The 21531-nt window shown below is 58.5% G+C and overlaps 1 protein-coding gene across 1 annotated transcript; it reads left to right on the top strand.

The window, feature by feature from the left end:
* Positions 1 to 628: 628 nt before the first annotated feature.
* Positions 629 to 21055, top strand: SDC1 (syndecan 1). Its single transcript, XM_081156118.1, has 5 exons — positions 629 to 967; positions 16624 to 16705; positions 17631 to 18112; positions 18706 to 18841; positions 19003 to 21055. The coding sequence occupies exons 1-5, from the start codon at positions 902 to 904 to the stop codon at positions 19170 to 19172; spliced, it is 936 nt and encodes a 311-aa protein (XP_081012244.1). The 5' UTR covers positions 629 to 901; the 3' UTR covers positions 19173 to 21055.
* The last annotated feature ends 476 nt before the right edge of the window (positions 21056 to 21531 follow it).

Here is a 21531-nt window from a genome sequence, read left to right as displayed (position 1 = left end):
GGAAACAAAGCCGTTCTTCCTTTTAGCTCAGAGGATGAAGAGAGAGGGCACTGTCCTCCACAGAAAGACGCGAAAACTCCTTTTTTGTGTTTTCTACCGCCCCTCCTGAGCTCAAGCAGGTCCTGAAGTGCCGGCAGGACGCGAGCGCACGGGGGAGCCTGCGCTGGGGAGGCGGGCGTGGGAGCCCCGCCTGCAGTCGGAGGAGAGGCGGGCAGGGCCGCATCGGTGTAAGGCCCCATCACCTCGGGGTCCCGCACAGCGGCCCGAAGTGCTCCTCCGGGCCCTGGGAGTCCAGCGCACCTGGAGGACGCCCCGCGCCCACGCCCAGAGGGCGCTGCAGACCGGCGCCCGCGGCCGAGGACCACCTACCTCCGCTCCCGCCGCTCTCCGGGCAGCGCCTCGGTGCCCTGGGCCGGGGCGCGAGGGGGGGCGCCCGGGTCCCCACGGCCCGGGAGCGGCGGAGATGACACGCCGGGAACCACCGCCGGCAGGGAGCGAGGCTCGGGGGACCCGCCAGGCTCTAGCCCGGCGGTGCGGGAGGGGGCGGGGCCCGGGCGCCGGGGGTGGGGCGATCCGAGGGGCCGGGCTGGGTGGCTCAGGGGGCGGGGACTGGGGCTGGCCGGGAGACCTGGCGAGCTGGGGGTGGGGGTCTAGTTTTTGCAAAGGCTTGGGGCCTGTGGGTTTATTATAAGGCGGAGCTCGGCGGGAGCGGCGCGGACCGGAGCCGAGCCGAGTCGGCAGGGATCCTGCGGGAGAGCGGACCGCAGCCGGCGGACCCCAGCGCCCTCGCCAGGGCCGCCGCACGAGGGGCATCGCCCGAGGGGCCGAGCGCAGCGCACTCGGCGGTGCCCGCCCCGACCCGCGCAGTCCGCGAACCGCCGCGCCCAGCGGTCCGCGCAGCATGAGGCGCGCGGCGCTCTGGCTCTGCCTGTGCGCGCTCGCGCTGCGCCCGCAGCCGGCCCTCCCGGTGAGTGCGTCCGGGGCCGGGCCGGGCGGGGCGGCGGCGCGAACCGGGGCTGGCAGCCCCGCAGATGCCGGCGGCCGCACGTGGAGGGGGAGGGGAACCTGGGACTCACCTTCTTCCCGCGCTAACCCCGCGGCGGCGAACCCCGAAACCCGGGCTCCCGCCCCAATTGCCTCCGCCGTCGGTGGGCGCCCGGTGGGTCCCGCCGATCCGGGCTGGGGGGCTGGGGCGCCCCGCGGAACGCAGCCTGCGCCGGGGCCCCGCGCTCAATTATGTAAAACGGCTCCACATGCGTCGGAGCCCGCCAGCCTGCGGCGGCACCGGGGTCACCGGCCCCGAACCCCGTCGCCCGGGGCGCCGCGGTGGCCGGGCGCCCCCCTCGCCGGTGACCCGGGAGGATGCCGTGACCGCCGCCACAGCGCCCCTCCCGCAGACCCTAATTCAAACCAGACCCGCCGAGACCGGGCGCCCGGCCCCTAGAGCGGAGGCAAGTTTGGGCGCAGCGGAGCCCGCGCGGGAGCAGGCGGGCGCGCGTGCCAGGGAGCCGCGGCCCGGCCCGCGGGCCGGCGGGCGGAGGTGGGGCCCTCGGAGGGGAGCCGGCTGAGCTGGCAGCGGAGGTTCCGGGAAGTTGGCCCCAGGGCGCTAGAGAGCCGCAGGAACCCAACTTCTGGGCTGAAGTTGTGCCGCCCGCAGAGGGGCGCGTGCCCGCGCGGGGGGCGGCCGGGCGGGCGCGCGGCTTCCACGCGAGTGGATCCGGAATGGCCCTTCCCCTCCCCCGGCCCGGCTTTGTGCTGGAGCCGCGCGATGGGAAGGCGGGTCCCTTGGCCCGCCCAGCGAAGCTGGGGGAAAGGGGGACCCATGTGGAGCCCGAGGCTGGGGGAGGCCTTTAGGTAGGACTCCGGCACCCACCGCCGACGGAGGGTGCGTCCTCTCGAAAGGGGGGGCTTGGCCGACAAAGAGTATCCTGAGGGTCCCCAGAAAGTGATCTCCCGCCCTGGCCGCGGGCCGCTAGCCCGCCTTCCCCATGGGGGCGCTTTGTTCTCGGGCCCTGTAACCCACTCCTGGGAACCGCCCCGCGGCGCCGGCCCTGCCGCGGGCGGGGACGCGGGCCGCCGCCAGGTGTCAGCGCCGGCTGCGGGTGCCCACGGCCACCCCAGCCCCGCACCGCGCGCCGGGCCCCGGGGTGGGGAGGGGGTCGGCGGGGGGCGCGCGCCCTTCCGGAAGTGGCCGTCTCTCGCCACCGCGTCTGGAAGGCTCGGCTTCCCGGGCTGCGGCCCCGGGAGGCACGTGGGCAGGAAGGCGCACGGGCCGGGCTGGGCCCTGGGCTGCAGTGGAGCCTGGACTCGGCTGTGCGCACGCCGCGCCCCGCGCGCCCCGACCTCTAGGATGGTGGTGGCCTCCAGCTCTGGAGAGCTCTGGGTCTTTCACAGCGTCTGGCCCAGTTGAGGGTTATCCAGGCGGACTTGCCGAGTGCCCTCCCTGCTTCCCAGGTGACCGCTGTGCTTGGAAGCATTTGGGAGTCCAGGACAAGGTTCTTGACGCCTCTTGAACTGCTGATGAATTGGAGTGTGTGTGTGTGTGGGGGGGTGCCCTATTTGGGGAGCCGTGGGGACAGATGGGGTTTCTGAGCGGGATCTTCAGTGCAGCCCTGGCTTTCGGGTGTAAGAATTTGGCATCTGGCTTGTCCTTTGCTCTGTAGGGTTGTGGCTTCTGTGGGATGGGAAGGGGCAGATGCTACAGTATGGGGCATTTGTTTTCTTGCCTAGAAACTTTGACACATTATGGAGACACAGGGCCTAGGAGCCAGTTAAGTCTCAAGGGAGAAAGGAGGGAGAGAGAGGGAGGCTTCTTAGAGCTGAGGTGGTGGGAGGGCTTCCTGGTGGGGGTGGTTGAGCTGAGCCTGAAAGTACTAAGCTTTGGGGTAAGGCTCTGGCTTGGAGCTTAGGTCTTTCTTTTTTAAATAAAGTTTAGTTTGTTTTCTCTTTCCCAGCCCTGCCTTCTCCGTCTCCAGGTTTGGTTAAAAGTGGGTATATGAAGTCCCATAAAATGCCTTCACATAGGTTTCCTCTACCTGTTTCCTAAAAGAAACCAGGCAGTGGGATTAGCCTAAAGTGGGAGACGATGTCCCTACAGATTTGTGTCTTTGGCCCCAGTGGGAAGCAGGTCAGAACTCCCCTGGGGACTGGGGGGAGGTAGGGTGTGATCCCTGGGCACCTGACTTTGAATGGGCTAGGGAAGTCTGCTCAAAGACACTCCCAAGAGAAGAGAACAGGTTTGTCTAAAAGGGATTGTGTGTGTGTTTCCCGGGGTCTTTTGTTTCTGCCATGCAAGAAAAATGACTCGTTCTGGAATAGTTATTTGCTGCTTTTCTCTCTTTCCCTCGTCTCTTTCTTGAAAGGCATAAAATTCCTTTTTGCCTTAATTATGGGGGCTAGTAGAGACATTTCCCCACGGCCTGGCTGAGTGGGTGGGGGTGGGGGAGGCGCTAACTGCTTCTGCCTGGGCTCAGAGCCTTCCAGAGGTGATGTCACTCCTGGCTTCAGCTCCATAGGGAGGGTGGAGCTGGTTTAAGTCTCTACCTGTGGCTCATGGTGGGTTCCAATAAAACCTCATTAACCCAGATCTGTGGGGAGGGGGTGGGAAAGGAGAGGGGCCTGGAAAGAATTAGTGAAAAGCTTGAATTTTGGAGTATTTTATAGAGTAATCTTTTCTATTGCAGCAGAATTTGGGATTCTGAAATCCCTTGAGACTGAAGTGTACAGGTTTTTTTCGGGTAGCTAAGAATCCATATTACCTTCAAAAGTATTCTTACTTTGAGCAGGGCTCTCTGAAATATTTATTTCCCTTCCTTTATTAACAGAAGAACACTAACAATAATTGACTCTCTAGGTGCCAGGGTCCTCCCTGTTGTCACTGTATTAGATTATCTTATGTCCCCTGTGTTCAGTGAGCTCTGAAGAGTACTTTGCCCCTGTGCCCGGTGCCCCAGGTTGCTACATTTTGAATATGGCTTATTTATTTATTTTTTTCAACTCTTTCATCTCTGTCTGGTAGCAGCCAAAAGTGACATGGGTGTGCCTAAGTGTAGTTAGCAGCTTTTTCGTTCAATTCTAATTGGCACTTTTCTCCATTCTAAAAAACAAATCAGATGTGTTAGAATTATTTCTAAGACAATAGTTTTCAGCTCTGAGGAAGGGTCTTGCCTCTGAGTAATGTTCATGATCTGTGACGTGGATCTTGTGCCTTCAGGGACCTCTGCAGTGTCCCTGCTAGTACCTAGAATGACAGAGAGGCTGTCAAGGGAGCTTCTTACGGGCTCCCTTGGTGAACAGATATGAATGACCTCTGGGTGGAAGCACCTGATGACCCCATGTTCCTCTACCTGGCTTCAGTTGTAAGTAACTTGCCAAGGACAGGTAGCCTGGACCCAGCGAGGCTAACTCGTAACCCCTGACTGACAAAGGCCTTGTTCTCAGCGTGGGTCCCGTCTCCATCCGCTCGGCATGTTGATTTGGACTGTAGCTCACCCGTCCCTGTGCGCTCGTACAGTTTGGCAGGCCACAAAGAGCTTTAGGCTAAGCAGAGCCCCAGGACTGAGTCTCAACTCTGCCACTCATTTACCACGTAATCTTGGGTGAGTCACTTCACTCCCAGATCTTGATGTCCCGTGTAAAGCGGGTAACATACCTGTTCTCCCTGTCCTCATTCTGTCGTTTGTGAATTCATTTCATAATGAATGCCTGAAAGTGTTTGGTAATGAAAGTGCCAGAGAAAAGTTAGCTGTCGATTTAATGAGAGTTACCCTTAATTGAGTGCCTACCATTAAGTGCTCTGAGCCCTTAACTTTGCCCCAAACCTTTACACTCTATATCATTTCACCCGTTATGTGGGTGAAGCCTGGAAGGCTGAGCCCCTCCAAGGGGCAGAACCAGGAGTGTGTGTGTGTTGCGTGTAGTGTGTATGCGAATGTGAATGGCATAAATAAATTGATGGGCTGTCGAGTGTCCCCCACGAAGCCTGGCATACAGGGCCGGCTGAACCCTGCAAGGCCCTTGTGGGTGTTTGCTGTTCCATCCTGAAGAACCACGTGTGTGTGTATTTTGAATGGAGGGGTTGTTGGGGTGGGCTGAGCTGGCCTGAACAGTGCTTTTAGGCAAAAACCAGGATTTAGGCAACATCCTAGGCTTGGGTTGGGTTCATTTGACGGTTACTTAGGAATAGGCAAGAGCTTCCTCCAGGAAGTTTAGGTCCAGAAACTGGGACCCATGAGGGTAGGGTGGGGAGTGTGCACCAGAGGCCTGATGGGATGAGGGGCATCCAGTTCCCATGTTTGACAGTACCCTCAGTCTTGCCCCCAGGGCAGCAGCCAGCCTGCACTGTCTTTCATCTTGGGTGGGCCGGGGGCAGGGAGGGGGACGCAGACATTTGCAGAATAAGCCTGAGAGGCTGCCCCATGGCACAAGCTGGGTGACCAGAGCCCAGGACTCCTGGCTCCTGTGCTGGCTTCCACCTCCCAGCCCCTCCAATGCAGGAGCCGCCACATGAGGAATTGGTCGTTAAATGATTTCTAGCCCCAGAACCCTGGTAGTTTTACAGAACAAACTATTTTCTGATTTCCTCCATTTCATTTTCAACAACCAATTTTGGAGTCTTGGGTTGAGAGTCCCCCCATCCCCCCAGGGCCTGCCTAAGTGTGTCTAGAGAGAAGGAATGGGATTAAGGGAGTCTGGAAAGAAGGCTTTTGGCGCCGGGATCCTGCGCCCTGGAACAGATTCAGCGCCTGTCATTTCCCTTTCAGCTGTTACAGCAGAGGCTGGGCTTTGGATGGAGTGCGCCTTCTGGAACCTCTCAGAGTGGGGCTGCGAGTGCCCTGACAGTGCCGAGGGAGGGCTGGCATGTATCTGTCCCTTGATGCGGGAGTCTTGTTTGGGACGCAGGCTGTAGAGCTTGAGGTCACAGAGGCAAGACCTGGCACTCCAGGTCGCTTCTGCGACTGCACCTTCCAGCTCTGGGTGGACAAGGGAAGCCTCCTCCCCGTAGCCCTGGGAAGGCCTAGCTATACTTGTGTGATGTTACCACTTCTGCCTGGCCTCAGGAAGCACACATGGGGTGGGGAGTGGGCACTAAACGGTCCGCTGCATTCCCAGGCCCGAGGCAGGGGTGCCAAATCGGCTCCCCTGGGCTTGGTGCCAGGGTGGCATGGGGCGGGCTAAGCTTCCTCTGGAAGGTGTCCTGCTGCCTGTCAGGCTGTGAAGGTTTTGGGACTGAAAGTGTTTGGAGACAGGCTAACAGAGGAGGAAGAGTGCAGTAGGCAGTCTCGCAGCTTGGGACCATCGGGCCAGGCCCAGCGTGGGGAGGCTGGTGGCAGGACCTTCTCCTGGACTCGGTTGTCTGCCCAGTCATGTTTCCTGTTGACCTGGGAACTCGGAGGCTTCCAGATGCGCCCCCTCCTGCCTCTGGAGCCCCTTGGGGATCTCTTTCCTCCTGGCGTTTATGGCTCTGTGGGCTGCCTAATTATATGTAGAGGCTGCTCTTCCTCTGGCCTTCAGCCCTGGGAAAAATTCTTACCAGTGACTCACCTGGAGGTTGCAGCCCCAAGAGAGGCCCTCGTGTCTGTGTGTCTGTGTGTTTGTATGCATGCAGGGGAGGGGGCTTGCAGCTATGCCTGGGCTTTGCCGGGACGGTCCTGACGCCATTTCCCCCTTGGGCTTTCCAGGTAGTAGGCTGCAGTCCGAGTTTTTTAGGAAACCTGGTACATCACCTGTCTGCAACTTCCTTCTTAGAAACCAGGAAGCTGCCTTCTCTCTCCCTCCCTTTCTGGCTTTTTTCCCTTTTTAACTGCAGCTCTGACACTCCTCTGTCCCTGGATTTAGAAGTCTGCAGAAGATGTTCTTAATGAGAAGGGTGGCCTGGACTCCTGGCCTTCCTAGTCCCAGTGTGGCCTCTGACTGTGGCTTGGGCAGGCCATTGCCCCTTTGTGCCTCAGTTCCCCCATCTGCTCGGGGGCCTCCCTTCCCTTCTTCAGCTCGAACAGACATGTGGTTGCAGAGAGACTTTGCTCTGGGAATGGAGAAGGTGGTCCCGGGGGACTTGGAGTGGGCCCAGCGTTCTCCACCAGGATTCTGCCCGGGGAGCACTAGCTACCTGAGGGGTCGCCTGTGGGGAAGGAGTGAGAGCAAGCTGCTTGGAAGAGGTAAACCGAGACCTCAGTGTGGGGACCAGAGGTGGACGGAGGCCCTTGGGCAAGGTCAGGCTGGGGGTGGGTCAGTTAATATTCTCTGTACATACCCAGGCATCCTGGCCACCTGCCCCAGGGCCGTTCATTAGCTGGAACTCAAGCCACATTGGGCAGGTTGGGGCAGCGGGGAAGGCAGATCTGTTTATCGCTCCACTCATCAGCTGATTCATGGTGCCAGGCCCACAGGTCTTCTGAAACTCACCCAACCAGCCTTGACCATGAGCCCACTGTGTGCTGGCTGTGGGGTGGGGGGACTACAGTGAGGCTTCCAGCCCCGGTCCTCTTTTCTGCTGAGTGACTGTGCAGGGCCTCTTTTGGCCTCAGTGAGCCCATTTGTGAAATGGGGGCAGGGGGCTGAGAACTGAAGTGAGGTCGTGCATTTGAATCTCATGGTTGTGTCACAGGACTGGCGGGTGTCTGGGCAAGGCCTGCCTCTGCTCCTGCTGCCCCTGGAGAGTTCTGCCTTGAGCATGGGGGTTGTGAGCCCTACCTGGCTTGACCAGATCTAAAAGCCCTGTGCAGATGTGGAGGGATCCTTGCCTGGTCCAGGGGTATGTGTAAGAGAGGGTGGCCATTACTGGGACCAGACAGGAGGGTCAGTCTGTGCAGACAGACCAGAGGAGCAGCAATGGCTGAAGGCTGAGTTTGTTCTGGCCATGGGAAGTGTTAGCGAAGGTGTGGGGGGTTCCCTGGGGATAGTAGGAGCAGCAGAGGCTGCCAGCCCTGCTCTGGGACCACTCTTGGGTGCCTTTGATCTCCAGAGGTGTTGAGAACTGTCCCCCACAGTGATGTTGAATTCACCATCTTTCCTGCTTGGGGCAACCTGGCGCTTGCTGTGGCCAGGTTGGCCCTCACTGGGTGCCTTCTGGGCCCCCAGCAGGCTGAGGAGACAGGATTCTGGGATCTGGCCAGGGTGGATGGGACATGGGGATGTGGGAGGGGACTTCTAGAGGGCTGAGGTGAGCTTGTCCGTCTCGGCACCTAGTATGTGTTGGTCACCAGGAGGCCTTGGGAGGGCTTGAGGACTTGGACTGCTGTTCCCATGCAGCTGGCACCGCAGGGCCTCACCTGACCTGCTTGTATCCGTCCCGTGTCGGGGGCAAAGGGGCAGCATTGACTCTTCCCCTCCGAAAGCTTCTCAGCATCCCTGCTGCCTAGGAAACTATTTGGGGCCTTGGTGTCCCATCCCCAGGGAGTGTCCTGGACGGATATGCAGTCAGGTTTGGGCTTGTGGGGCCTCAGGCTGCTGGGTGTTTGAGGAGAATTTGACGTCACTCAGTCTTCTCCCAGAGAGAACCACCAAGGTGCGGTGCTGCTATCCCTGGTGACTGCATCTCTTCCAGGATAGGGCGTGGGGAGGGTCTGGGCAGCAAGGCCTGCTGAGTTATGGGCCAGGCTAGGAGATTGGGCCCACGTGGGCTGAGCAAGATCTTCGGGCACTGCCTCCCCTCCCCTTCTCATCCCTCATATGCACTCTGGGGGGGACAGGGCCTGGGGAATGGGCCTTGGTGCACAGATTTCTTGGGATAGCCTGGTCATTATAAAGTCCTGGGAAGGCTCAGGCCAGGAAGCCAGCCCTGAGGTGAGTCTGAGCACTGGCTGAGGCATCCTGGGCTCTGGGAATTGTGTGAGGAGCAGAGAGTTCTGACCTCATACTCTTCCCCTCTGCTCCCTGTAGAATAGGATCCTTCTACTAGACCCCCATCTAGGGTCTGCCTACCTTTGGAGTAGGGACTGGGGTCCTGAAGCCTTGGGGCTGGGCAGGCAGGATGGGACACAGCTAGCTGGCTAGTCTGCTTTGGTTAGTCCCACCTGGGACTGGAGCAGAGAGAAGTGCCGTGTGGGGGACTGGAGAGAGGACAGGACATGGAGTCTGGCCCACCCAGATCATTCCTAGGCTCCATCACTTCTCCCTGTGTAATAGGCATGTTTCTTCACCTGCCTCTGAACCTCAGTTTCCTCATCTGTAAAATAGGGGTTTTCATGTTCTGCCTCAGAGGGCTTTTGAAAATACAAAGTGAGGTAACGTATGTGGTATGATTTGGAGTCCCTTCCTTCCTGGGCTCAGAGGAGCAAGTTGGGGAGCTTTGGGGCTGACTCTGCTTGAAGAGTCCCTGGAGAGAGCCTCCCCACCCCCCTCGGCTGTGACGGGGAGGGATGCGGTGTGACCTGGCCTGGGCCTTGTCACCCCGTGTGAATGGCCGGCTGGTCTTATCCCAGTGTGCTGACGTAACAGGGTCTGCAAACGTGGCTTTTGCCCCCTCTCAGAAATATGAGCTTCCCCCGGCAGGCAGACTTTGCTCTCCTCCGCCTGACCTCTGCCAGGGGCTGGCTCCTGACCCAGGCAGGTGTGGGCTGGGCTGCCAGGCAGTGGGAGGAGGCCCGCTGAACCCAGGTACCAGGGCACCTGAGGGCAGGGGCAGGGGCAGGCCAGCTGAGCCAGGCCCCCAGTTGTGGAGGACAGTGGCTTCTGTCCAGAACTGCAGACTGAGGGTTGCCCCACCCATAGGGTCCTCCTTCCTTCTGCACTTTTCCAGAAAATTCTGCCTCTGTCACTCAGGCCAGAAAGTACCAGCTCCACTCTGCCATAGGACCCCCTCAAGGACACTTGGCCTTTCCTGTGTCTCTGACCGCTCTGAGTTGTACTTTAGTCCAGAGGCAGGTCCCTAGATATGTGGGAGAGGAAAAGCCGGGCCTGTGGCTCCGAGCTAGGGCAACGGGAATTTACTTAGTCTTTCTTTCTTGGGTATGGAGTTGGGTGGTGACCACATTCTGACACAGGTTAAAGAACTTGCTCTTGGCTCTTCCAGTGCCCCTTTTGCACTCCTTTCCCACCTTCCACAGCTCCTACTCACCCCTAGCACCCCAGTTTCAGAATTAGCCCCTCCCCCACATAGGGCTGATTTCCGCTCTCCTGTGACTGACTTGCACCTCACCTTCCCAGAGGCATTTTTATTTAAAGGGGATAGTCTACAGCCTGGGCGCACTGGGCGCACTGATGGGGAGATGTGGGTGAATAAGTGCTCTCCCTCCCTCTGTGCGTGCACAGCTGGAGCTGGCTGGCTGCAGGTGTGTCAAAAGCTGCGAGTTTCTGCCTCCGGTGAAGGCGGACTTTATTAAGAAGACTTTATTTAGCCAGAGCGGGGGGGGGGAATGTCTCTACAAGCCCATCTGCCAGAGGTGACAGGCCCCCCAAGCCTGGTGGAGTCTGGGGATTAATCAGGTGGAGAGCCATTTCAGGGGCCCTCATGGGGGCTGTATGGGGGATCTCATACACTGAGCTTCCCACCTTAGCTGTCTCGTTAGGGCTGCCAGGGCTGGGGAGGGGCTAGCTCTGGAGGCCTTAGTGCTCCCTCTGTCCCTGTGGGTTGCCAGTTACCATCCCTGGAGTCACCTTGATTTGGGACATCTCTAGCATTCCGCCGAGGCCATAACCCCCTTTGGGAAACTGAGATCAATGACACCGAGTCACTGTGATTGAATGTCCCCCATCCTTGCCATCCTGGGTCCTCCCCCTGCTGAGTGACCATGTTTGTGGTGTGCCACCCCTCAGGTGGCAGTTGCTGTAGTGTCTGGATGCCCCTCGAGGGTGGGCCTTGATTCCCAGCCACAGACTTGGAACGAGGAGCCCCTTACCACCCCTCGGCTAAGCCCCTGTTCTACAGATGGGCAATCCAAGGCAGGGTCTTTCCCAAGATCAGCCGGGAAGTTGAGAACAGAGCCCAGGCTGTACCCAGGTTTTCCCGGCACCTGGCCTGGTCACTTGGCCCTGCCACTCCCTGACTGGCTCCCAGGGCAGCACCAGACTGGGCTGGGCGGCCTTGCTCAACACTGAGCGGAATCCTTTCCAACTCGGCCCAGGTTCTGGCAGGTGGGGAAAAGCAGAGGAACTGGTCTTCCAGCTCCTGGCCATGCACCCAGCCCTCAGCTGGGCCTGTTCTAAGACAAGTCTCTGCATGAGGCAGCACCCTCCCTGTGGAGGGTGGGACGCGGGGTGCCGGAGGCAGTGCTGACCTGGTTTGGGTATCAGGGCTGGCACTGGCTACCTGGATCCCCTCTTAACACATCCCTGGCCTCTCGGGGTTCCCCAAGCAGGCTACATGGGGCAGGGGAAAGGGCCCTGCGACCTTGACCTTGGGTTTCCCATCTGTAAATCCTGGCATTCCATGCCCTGAGAAATGTTACTGCAGACGGGTCTCTAAAGCAGACTGTGGATGCTGCCCTGCCCTGGAATCCCCCAGAGCATTGAGAGCTGCCTCAGGGCGGCAGTGTGGGGACTGAGGAGATAAGGCTCTGGGGGGGGGTCAGGTGCCCAGGAGGTCCCCCATAAGACAATCCTCCCAGTGGACATCTTGCTGATGGGGGTTGGGGCCTTTTTGGTGCCCTATGGAAGCGCGATCTCAGGGTGAAGGTGGAGGCCTACCTGCCTGTTCCCCAGGCCCCTCCCACGTGGGCCAGTCCCATCACCCCCTCTGCAGGTCCCAGCTTGAATTGGTGCTTGGTGGAGAGACTCCGAGCTGATAAATAACTGTGCCTGTCAGGCCGGAAATGCTGATGCTGCCCTAAGGCGCGGTGGGGCCCTCTCTCCTGGAAGTGTCGGCAGGGGGGAGATTTCAGGGTCTGGAGGCAAAAGGCGGACATCTGTGCCCCCTCAGTGGCCAAAGCTCGCCTCTCTGGCAGCTCCCAAGTTAGGAAAGAAGCCTTGGGAGGGGAAGTGATTGATCCACTACCACCGGGACATCCTGGGCAGGAGAGAGCCCAGTGTCTTCTTGGGCTGTGGGCCTGGCCCTCCCACCTACCCCAGCATGGCTGTCTGTGACCAACTTTTCACCCACACCACTCTGGCCTCCCAGATCCCAGCCAAGCCTGTCAGAGCCCTAGGGGAGTTTAGGGTGGGAGACAGGTCCAGAGAGAGGCAGAGCACTGCCCAGGTCACCCAGCAAGGGAGCATAGAGCTGGACCTCCCCCTGGGCAGCCACCTGGTTAGGGCTCTTTCCCCACTGACCTCCCCCCCTCTGGTCCTGTCCCAGAGACCCTCACTCCCCTCCCTACCCCAGTCCTGTCCTGGCTTCACCTACTCCCCCCCCCCCCCCGCAGCTCCTGTCATTTTTAGGCTGGTTCCTGCCTCGGGCCAGCTGGCTGGAGGACTGCTGCCTGGAACACCTGAGGCGGAGGAAGGGGAGCAGAGGAAGGGGGAGAGAAAAGGTGATGGTGTTCAGCCCCAGCCCAGCATCAGGACCAGTGCTTCTTAGTTTCTTTGTTTCCTGCTTCTGGGGCTGCTGGGAATAGGGGCTGAGCCTCGGGAAGTCTAGGAGCCCCCCAGCTCCACGGTGAGGGCAGTTATGGCCAACAGATACCTGGACCCTCTTCCACTGGGCACTGCCGAGGCTGCCGGGCTCCTGAGCCCCCAGCACTGCCGCCGTTAATGATCCGGGCTGAGCGGGGTCTTACCCTCTTCAGCCTGCCTGGGGGTTTCAAGACCTGGCTCTAGTGTCCCCTGTAGGGGGGCTCTCTGGGCCCCAGGAGATCACCCGGGCCAGACCATCTTTTACCTGCTTTTCTCCCCAAAGCCCCTGGGTGATGCAAGTTTTGAATTTGAGGCCCCGTTAAATATCAAAGTGTGACCTTCTACCATGGTATTGTACTTTTACCACCTGTTGGTTGAAAAACTACACAATCCTATGAACTCTGTAATGCTTTTCAAAGGATCTGTGTCTTATCCGTCCCTCAAGTCAAGCAGCAGGTGACACGTTAGTGACTCAGGGTACAGATTGGAAACCGTAGGGCTTGGGACCTGGTGGCTGCAGTTGATAGGGTGGGGGAAGCTCCTCCTTACTTGAACCTCTGAGATGCCCACTTAGTGCCCTGCCAAGGAGCTTTCCTACCCAAGATGTCTTGGAGGGAAACCCAACCCCAGGTCCCCTTGGTTGGCCAGAGCAAGGGCTCCACTTGGATGGAGGCTCCCCAGGAGGGTGGTCCTTTTTGTGGCCAGTGCAGGTAAGGGCTGCCAGGACTTGGCATGAGGCCTCCTCTTGAAGGTTCTTTGCCAGCCTTCTGGCCACAGACTCTCCACTTGCTCTTGGGAACGGCTGGCAGCTGAGTAATGAAGACTCAGCCCCTGGCAGCCCTGACCCCGTGCCTGTCCTTGCCATCCCCTCTCCTCTGGAATCTGGGCTGGCACCTTTGTCCCCTCTGCCTCTGGGCAGGGTCAGGAATTCTTACGCATTGACACTCTGGAGCCTACGGCTCTGTTGAAGCAAGTTTCTCGTAAACAGATGGGCTGGCCAGGAAGGGGGTTCTTGGGCTGGGGAGAGGGAGAGTTGGCAAGTGAGGAGAGCAGGTGCTCCTGGAAGACTGCAGTTCAGAGACGCCTCCTCCTTCCATACCCTTTCCTGCTCCGCCAGAGCCCTGACCTCAGGTCTTGGTTCTTCCCTCTCCCTCCCTGTCCCCCAGCCTCCAGACATCTGCCCCATGACCCCCAGCCCCAGCTGAGCCAAACAGGTGGATGGGCTTCCAAGGTTCTGTGCTGAGGGTGGGGTAGGAGCAAATTGATCCTTGCTTTGAGCAAACTGAGTGTGTGAAAGTTTAGACCTTAACTTACCACGAGGGTTTTGATTTGTTGTATAAAAAGCTGATTTTCCTGGGATTTGGAGAGGTAAAAGGGCCCCATTAAAGGTGTGGGATGACTTGCCTTTCCCATTCCCAGGTAGGTTCCAAGCTGGGCCATCCTGTCTCTGAGTAGCCCCCAGTCATGGCCAGATGGTCTCTTGGAAGGACCATGGCCAGAGGCAGCGCTGGGGACAGACCCACATGAGGCCACAGATTCCTAGCACAGCAGGACTGCACAGTGAAACTGGAAGTCTCACCCCGAACTCAGTCAGCTGGCAGCTGGCGATCTAAGTTCATACTCAGCAGTTTCTGCTGATTTTCTCCCTGGGGAGCTGAGGCCATCACAGAAGGCGTCATTGGTGCAGGGAACTTAGGAGGCCACATAGCCCATCTCCGCAGTGGAGGCCCAGCCCTGCAGGGAGAGGCTGCCCTGAGGCCTGGGAGCTGGTTTCAGTGGAGAAAGTGTTTGCTTAAGAGCTTGTTGTGTAAACAAGATCCACCAGGGATAAGCTGAGCAGAGCTGAAGAAACAAATTGTTTCTAAGGACTGGGCAGATCCACAGCCCTATCTGGTCCTGAGATGCCCACACTTAGGAAATTGCTAACTTGTTGGGACTTCTCTGTGTAGGTGAGAGGCTGGGCCTCCCTGGCATTTGCCTGGGTCTCGGGTGGTGCCTCCAGGGCTGACAAGGTGCCCAGTGTGCTGAGATCTCTGCAGGCCTCGGTTCCATCATCTGTGAACTAGGGCCTGGCCCTGTGGCTCTGGCTTCAGCAGAGAGACTCGGTGCTCTTTACAGAGGAGGGGAGGCCTGTCTTGTTGGAGCCCTGACACCTGCTCCATGTCCAGCTTTTTCTCTGAGGGAGGTCCCCTGAATGCTTGTCCAGTTGGGAGCAGTCTGCTCTGGGCCTGGTGAGAGTATGTTGGGGTAGGGGGTGCTCACTCTGTGCCTGCCTTGTGGGCAGTAGTCGTTGTTACTGAAGGGGACAGGCCAGGGGAGACTGGGGCTCTGTGGAGGCAGAGCCAGTGTTTGAAGCATCTCCAGGGACAGTAGAGACAGGAGATGTGGTCTGGGGTGCAGGTGGAGGTCAGGGGCGATGTTCATGTAGATGGGCCATGACAGCTCAGTCATATCCTTCTGGGGGAGGTACAGTTTGGGTTTTACATTTTCAGAGGAAGTTCAGTGGTATTTCTAGCTTAGCAGTTTCTACACGTGTCTGAAGCTTCCACAGATGGAAACCCCCACATGGTCCAGCTCTGGCCCCGGCAGCCTCAGGAGGCCACTGGGCTTGTCTTCCCTCTCTGCTCTGCTCCATGCTCCACTCAAGAGTGAGGCCCTGTGACCTGTCGCCAAGATCTGTCAAGGCCTCTTGGGCTGAGGAGGCCAGTTCCCTGGAGCCCGGAGCCCAGCTGTGGGTGGGGCTGGCTTTCTGACAAGTCTGCACAGAGCCTCCTGTGAACCTGCTCCCTCCGGCCCCCTCTTCTCCTGCAACTCTACCCGCCCCCATCTCCCCTCGTCCTAGACGGCCCTAGAATGCCCTCTGCATGTTGACTTCCAGCAGCCACCACTGTTGGGAGGGTGCTAACTGCCGGCCAGGCTCTGTGCATAGCCTCATTGAGTTTTTGCAACAGTCTTGGAATGTAGATATGACTATTTCCCCACTTTCCAGGTGGGAAGACTGAGACTGTAAGAGAGTTAGTGTTGTCCCCAGGGCCGCTCAGCTAGTAAGGGGCAGAGGTCAGGGGTTCTTTAAAGCCTGTGTGCTTCGGACTAAGCTGGTCTGCTTCTTAGCTCTTTTTTTGTTCTGGCCCCTGGCCTTAGGGCCCTCTCAGAATGAACTGCATTACAGGGTTGTTTGGGTCAAAGTCTTGTTGCTGAACAGGACACCTAGCTACCCTTCCCGCCATCTGGCTGCTGGTCCTCTGTTCCCCACCTGCTCCCCTGGAGCCAGTGTTTCTGCATACGCCAACTCAGCTGTGTGTGGAGCGTCCCTCCTCCTCCGGCCCCACTCCCGATCCTGGGCCTGCTGTGTAGCCCCTGCCTCAGGAACGCTGGCACGTACAGCCTCTGGGCCAAGCAGCAACATTCCTGGGATGGCTGTATGCACACAGGTCCCATTCTAGGCCCACAGCCCATTTGTCAGTGCTTCCTTAGTGCAGGGCCCCTTCTAAGTGAGCCTCATCTGTCCTCAAGCGGGCCTCAGCCCAGTCTGTCCTGTGAGTGGGAGATAACAGGTCAGCTGTGGGAAGGAGCATATGGCCAGACCTGCCTCAGCACAGACAGCTCAGCCCTTGCCTCTCCCTGCCCCTCCCCTCCCCTCCCCACCCAGGGCCCTGGGTATCCACACCCTGGTCTCCAGCACATCTGGAGGCTGCCTCTCTGGAGCCAGGGCTTTGTGGCATTAAGCTGAATCTTAGACCCCAAAGCTCCCTGGCCAGTGGCCCCAAGACCTGATTCTCAGTGTAGGGTGGGCTGCTGGAATCCCATGGGAGCCACAGCCTGTGTTCCTAGTAATGGTGTCTCTGTCTGCTCTTCTGAGAGGCCTGGGAAGCTTCTTGGGGTGAAGGGCCTGTCCCCTCTCGTGTGTTTCTGCATCTCTAGCACCTGACACAGGGCTGTGTTGTCATAGCATTAGGAGGTGTATAGGGGACCAAAGGGCCACTCAGAGCTGAGGGTCCTGAGCCATCCACATGGGCTTCCTTCCTGTGCTATGTGCGGGTACCGGGGGGGGTACTCAGCTGTGTAGGACAGGGACCCCGGAATCACAACACCCTGAAAAGCCTCCACTAATACCCTTTTCTGACCCTTTTCCAGCAAATTGTGGCTACAAATGTGCCCCCCGAAGATCAGGATGGCTCTGGGGACGACTCTGACAACTTCTCAGGCTCCGGTGCAGGTGAGAGCCTCCTCCCAAGACAGGAGCAGGCTGGGCCCAAAGGGAGATCCCGGGGGAAAGGATGGCGTCCGAGTTGCAAGGAAAAAACATATATGTATGTTGTTGGTTCCAGAAGGCCCCAGAGGCCACCTGCTGCAGAAACACTTTGGCTCCCACTCCCCTCTTTACTCACTAGGCAACCTTTGGAAGCTTGTTTGACTTCTTCAAGCCTCTATTTCCTCATCTGTAAAATGGGAAGAATAACTTGACTCCATAAGTTTGTTGGGAACTAGCTGTAAGGCAGCACAGAGCCTGGCGGGGTGTATATGTTTATAAATGTTCCCTCATCTCCCCATTTCCCCTTCCCTGGGGAAATGAAGTCCTTGAGCTAGAGGTGGTCAGAGAGGCCTCCCAGAGGAGATGCTTTTAAGCTAGACCTCGGAAGAGGGCTGAGGCCGTCCATGGGGAAAGTGGCCTAGGCAGGGGCCCAAGGGCTGGGAGGGAGGACATGGGCCTCTGCTCTATAGGAACCTGGGCCTTTCTGGGGAGAGAGCAGGTGTAACAGGGACAGGGACAGAGAGGTGTGTGCACTGAGGATAAGGCATTCGGGCCCCTGAGGACACCCACAGCCAGGGAGCTGGCTCTAGCCATTGCAGGAAAGGTTTCTTCCCAGATGGCCTTAGTGTCTCATGGCTCCAGAGACCAGGCTGTCCCGAGGCACAAGCAGCGACAAAGGCAGCTCTCCTTGTTTATTTTCCAGTCAAATTTAGCTTTAGCTAGCTCTGCCCTGGGGTACAGAGCTTCTCACGGGAGGAAGAGTTTGCTGTGCTAGCCTGGGGACCAGAGCCACAGGTCCTCGCCCAGGCCACCCTCATGGCCTGAACTTGGCTAGGTTCGACGTCTAAGGTCTCCCCCACCCCAACCAGCTCTGCTTCTGGCCCTGCAGGTGCTCTGCAAGATTTCACCCTCTCACAGAAGTCCCCCTCCACCTGGAAGGACATGGGGCTCCTGACAGCAATGCCCACGGCTCCAGAGTCCACCGGCACTGATATCATCTCTGCCGCCACCTCCGTCCTGCCAGTTGGAGCGGGAGACCAAGAGCAAGAGGGAGACACAGTGTTCCTGGTCAACGTGGAATCTGGCTTTACCAGACTGGAAAAGACCACCTACCCACCCGGTGAGACCACGCCACACCCAACCACCCACCGGGTGTCAACTACCAGAGCCACCACTGCCCAGGCACCTGTCACCTCCCATCCCCTCAGAGACATGCAGCCTGACCACCATAAGACCTCAGCTCCCGAAGGACCTGGCCAGCCCGACCCTCACACTGTCACCATGGAGGAAAAAGGCCTTTTTGCCACCGAGAGAGCTGCTGAGTTTGGAGCTATCACCCAGTTCCCAGCAGGAGAGGGCTCTGGGGAGCAGGTAAGTGTCTGCCCACTGTAGTCCTCTGTGTTTGCTGGGACAATGGGTGACCAATGTGCTTGGTGGCCCCTATTGACTGGTTGAGTACAGTGTCTTGGGGCAGGGGACACTGGTTGGTTGACTGGCACACTCAACACCTGGTGCCCTGTGAGCACGTCACATTCCCCACCATGAAGGCAGGGCCATGAGGGCCCACCTTCCCTCACCCCAGGGCTGAACCCAGGGCAGGTCAGGCTAAAGCAGTGAGACCAGAGCAAGAATCCTTGCAGATCACCAGAGAGAGGGCTCCCAAACATTTGCAAGGCTCCTGCTGCGAGTATACAAACTCTACCAAGTTTTGTGTTTATCTTTTAGTGGCGTAGTAATTTTAACTTTGCATAAAGTGAGCCTATTTATTTTCATATTAAAAGATGTGCTTTATGTCACTTTACGGATCTCTGCCTCAGTCCAGTGTGATGTGGCGAGGGGCCTGGCTTTGATGTCCACATCCGTGTTTGGGAGTGTCTGAGTTGGTGGCCGCTGTGACCGGGGAGGCCTGAGCTGCTGCCGGCAGTGGCCCACCCCAGCTTGACCCTATCCCTGCCCTCCCACAGGACTTCACCTTTGACATGTCTGGGGAGTTCACAGCTGGGCCTCCTGTGAAACAAGACCAGCTGGAGGAACCCGTATTGGGTTCCGGCGCCTCCGGGGCCTCACAGGGCCTCCTGGACAGGAAGGAGGTGCTGGGAGGTGAGTTTTCTCTCAGGTGGTAGAAAGGGGGGCAAACTGCCACTCTTCGGGGGTGGGGCTGGCCACAGGCAAGGCCTCTTCGGGGGTTGCCCGGTTGGGGAGGGGTTGCTGCCCAGCCCCAGGAGCAGCCAAGCTGAACTGGCCTCGGTCTGCCTCCCCAGGGGTCATTGCTGGAGGCCTGGTGGGGCTCATCTTGGCCGTGTGCCTGGTGGGCTTCATGCTGTATCGGATGAAGAAGAAAGACGAGGGCAGCTACTCCCTGGAGGAGCCGAAACAAGCCAACGGAGGGGCCTACCAGAAGCCCAGCAAGCAGGAGGAGTTCTATGCCTGACGGAGCGGTCCTCCCCCGCCACTCGCTAGGCCCCCACTTGCCTCTTCCATGAAGAACTGCAGGCCTGCCTCCCCTGGCACCTTGCCACCTCCCTGATGCTCCCAGCCCCTCTGGCCCATGCCCCACAGAGTCCTGGGGCGCGCTGGGGGCTCCCCTCTTTTTCTCTGACTTCTGCCTGGAGCCTGGGGTGCGAGGGCTTTCTGCATCTGACCTCCCCACTGCGGCCGGCCCCTGGCATCTTGCCACTCTGACTCGGTCTCTCCAACCCCGGAACAGCTCTGGAGACAGAGGGGACCCCAACTGCTGTGGACCTGGGTGGCCCGCTGGGGCTGGGGGCTCACACGCCCGTAGCACTTACTGGTAGAGATGGGCAGCCTCGGGGGCATCGCTGGCTGAGTGGCGAGGGAGAGGAGTTCAGGGCTCCATCCGAGTTCACTTTGTTCTGTGGGGAGGTCTGACTTAGATACCAACTTGTTTTTGCACATGTTTCCTCTAGTTTCTTTGTTCATAGCCCAGTAGACGTTATTATTTTTGAGGTAAGTTAAGTTGATTTCGTTAATATCCCATCTTGCTTCCCTAATCTACCGCCAGGATGCAGCGTCAGGGTTAAGAAGACCTTTTTTTTTTTTTTAATTTTATTTTTTTTAACTAGAAGAACCAAATCTGGAAGCCCCCATAGAGGCTTATTTTTTGTGTGTCTCTTGAGTTTGTCACTCACGTGTGCAACAGGGTACGGAGCATCTGGGTGGCCCCACTGGTGGGCTGGCCGATCCCAGCTGCCGTGGGCAGTCACTTCTTTAGAGCAGCCACGCCCGTGTCCATGAACTAGGGGTGCCGTCGAAGAGCCCATGTGAGAATTGAGCCCTGGAACCTCAGGCTGGGAGCAGAGAGGACTGTGGGGTGAGAGGTGGCAGGTCGCCCAAGACTCCCGCAGACTGAGCTCTTTCTTTGACACCACCTCTGGGAAACACATCCTCCTGGAAGGTGACGTGAGGGGTCCTGGGCACAGCTGGCTCTGAGCTGCTCCGCAAAGGGCCGGGCTCACCTTCTATTAGCTCCCGTGGCCCTGCCCCGGCTGGAATCAGGAATGTTCCAAAGAGTGATAGTCTTTTGCTTTTGGCAAAACTCGACTTAATCCAATGGGTTTTTCCCTGTACAGTAGATTCCCCCAGTGTAATAAACTTTAATATAAAGTAGCCACGCGGGCTCTGCTGCCTTGGCCTCTTCTCTGTGCTGGCCGTGTGCCAGTGACGGCCTTTTCTCTAAGCACCACGATATTGGGAAACTGGGAGCCCCGGCCTTCATCCTTCCCGAGGGGAGGGGCTCGGGGCCAGAGTCTCTCCAGTTTGTTTGGTTTTTGTCTTTGCTAATATTCTTCTGGAGGTCGCTTGGTTCAGCCAAGGTTACATAAGTCCTGATGTGAATTTCTGCGTTGCCAAGCTCAAAGCACCATCTCCTCAGTGGTTAACGAAGCTGCGACGCCCCCAGTGCAGCTTGACCTGAGGTCGCCAGCCCCACAGGGCCTGGAGCCAAGGCCTGCCTCTCAGACACCTTGGACAGGCCTCCTTCACACCTTTGCTAGGAGCGGAGGCCCCCGCCTGGGGCTTCTGGGAACTCCTGTGCTTGCTTATTTAATTTGACAACGTTCCAGCTGCTCTGAGAGGGGGGGACGTATGTGACTCAGAGAGACGCACCACCAAACGAGGGAACCTGTCCTGTGTTCAATACTGGGACTCTCTGCCCAGAATGGATGACTGGACGTGACTCGAGGGTGGGGAAGGGGTCTGTGAACGTGCTCATCTCTGCTGGTCCCTGGGACAGTGCCAAGCCTGTGGCTGGGCTCATTCGTGTAACTCTAATAAACGGTACTTGTCATTCCGGGCTGTGGTGGTGGTCAAGTGTCTTCTTGGTCTGGCGATGTCCTGCCCCATCACCTTCTGGTGGGGGTAGCCTGGCTCTGGGCTTGGTGAACAGCAGAGGAGCTGTGGCCGCCTCTGCCCTCCTGCACCCACTGTCTTCCTTTTCCCCAGGGCTCTCTGCCTACTCTCCTTCTAGATCATTCCCTTCCGCAGGACACAAGGCTCCCTGCTGACCCCAGTGTGCGAGCCCTTCTGTGTGCTCATTGTCCTGGGACCCCTGACAACTCATTAGCAAATGGTCTGTGGTGCCCAAGGACTGCTTATCCTGCCTGCACATAGGGAAGAACTGCGTGGAATTGAGGGGGTTGGAAAAGCTCAGCACTGCAGGAGCCCCCAGTGCCCTCAGGGCACCTGGTGGCCCTCATCTGACTCAGTCTCGTGTAGGCTGTGGACCCCCACCCAGCCCCTCAGCTGTCCCCTCATGGCAGATCTCCCCACAG

Source organism: Miniopterus schreibersii (genome assembly GCF_964146895.1).
Source record: "Miniopterus schreibersii genome assembly, chromosome: 13".
NCBI classification, from domain to species: domain Eukaryota; kingdom Metazoa; phylum Chordata; class Mammalia; order Chiroptera; family Miniopteridae; genus Miniopterus; species Miniopterus schreibersii.
Note: the sequence above shows the minus strand (reverse complement) of the source record. Positions and strands in the feature narration are given on the sequence as shown.

Excerpts from the sequence above, each read along its gene's own strand:
- SDC1 (XM_081156118.1), top strand. The coding sequence starts at position 902 with ATGAGGCGCGCGGCGCTCTGGCTCTGCCTGTGCGCGCTCGCGCTGCGC. Across the intron at positions 968-16,623 it reads GCCCGCAGCCGGCCCTCCCG|CAAATTGTGGCTACAAATGT; the intron begins GTGAGTGCGTCC and ends ACCCTTTTCCAG. Across the intron at positions 16,706-17,630 it reads CTTCTCAGGCTCCGGTGCAG|GTGCTCTGCAAGATTTCACC; the intron begins GTGAGAGCCTCC and ends CTGGCCCTGCAG.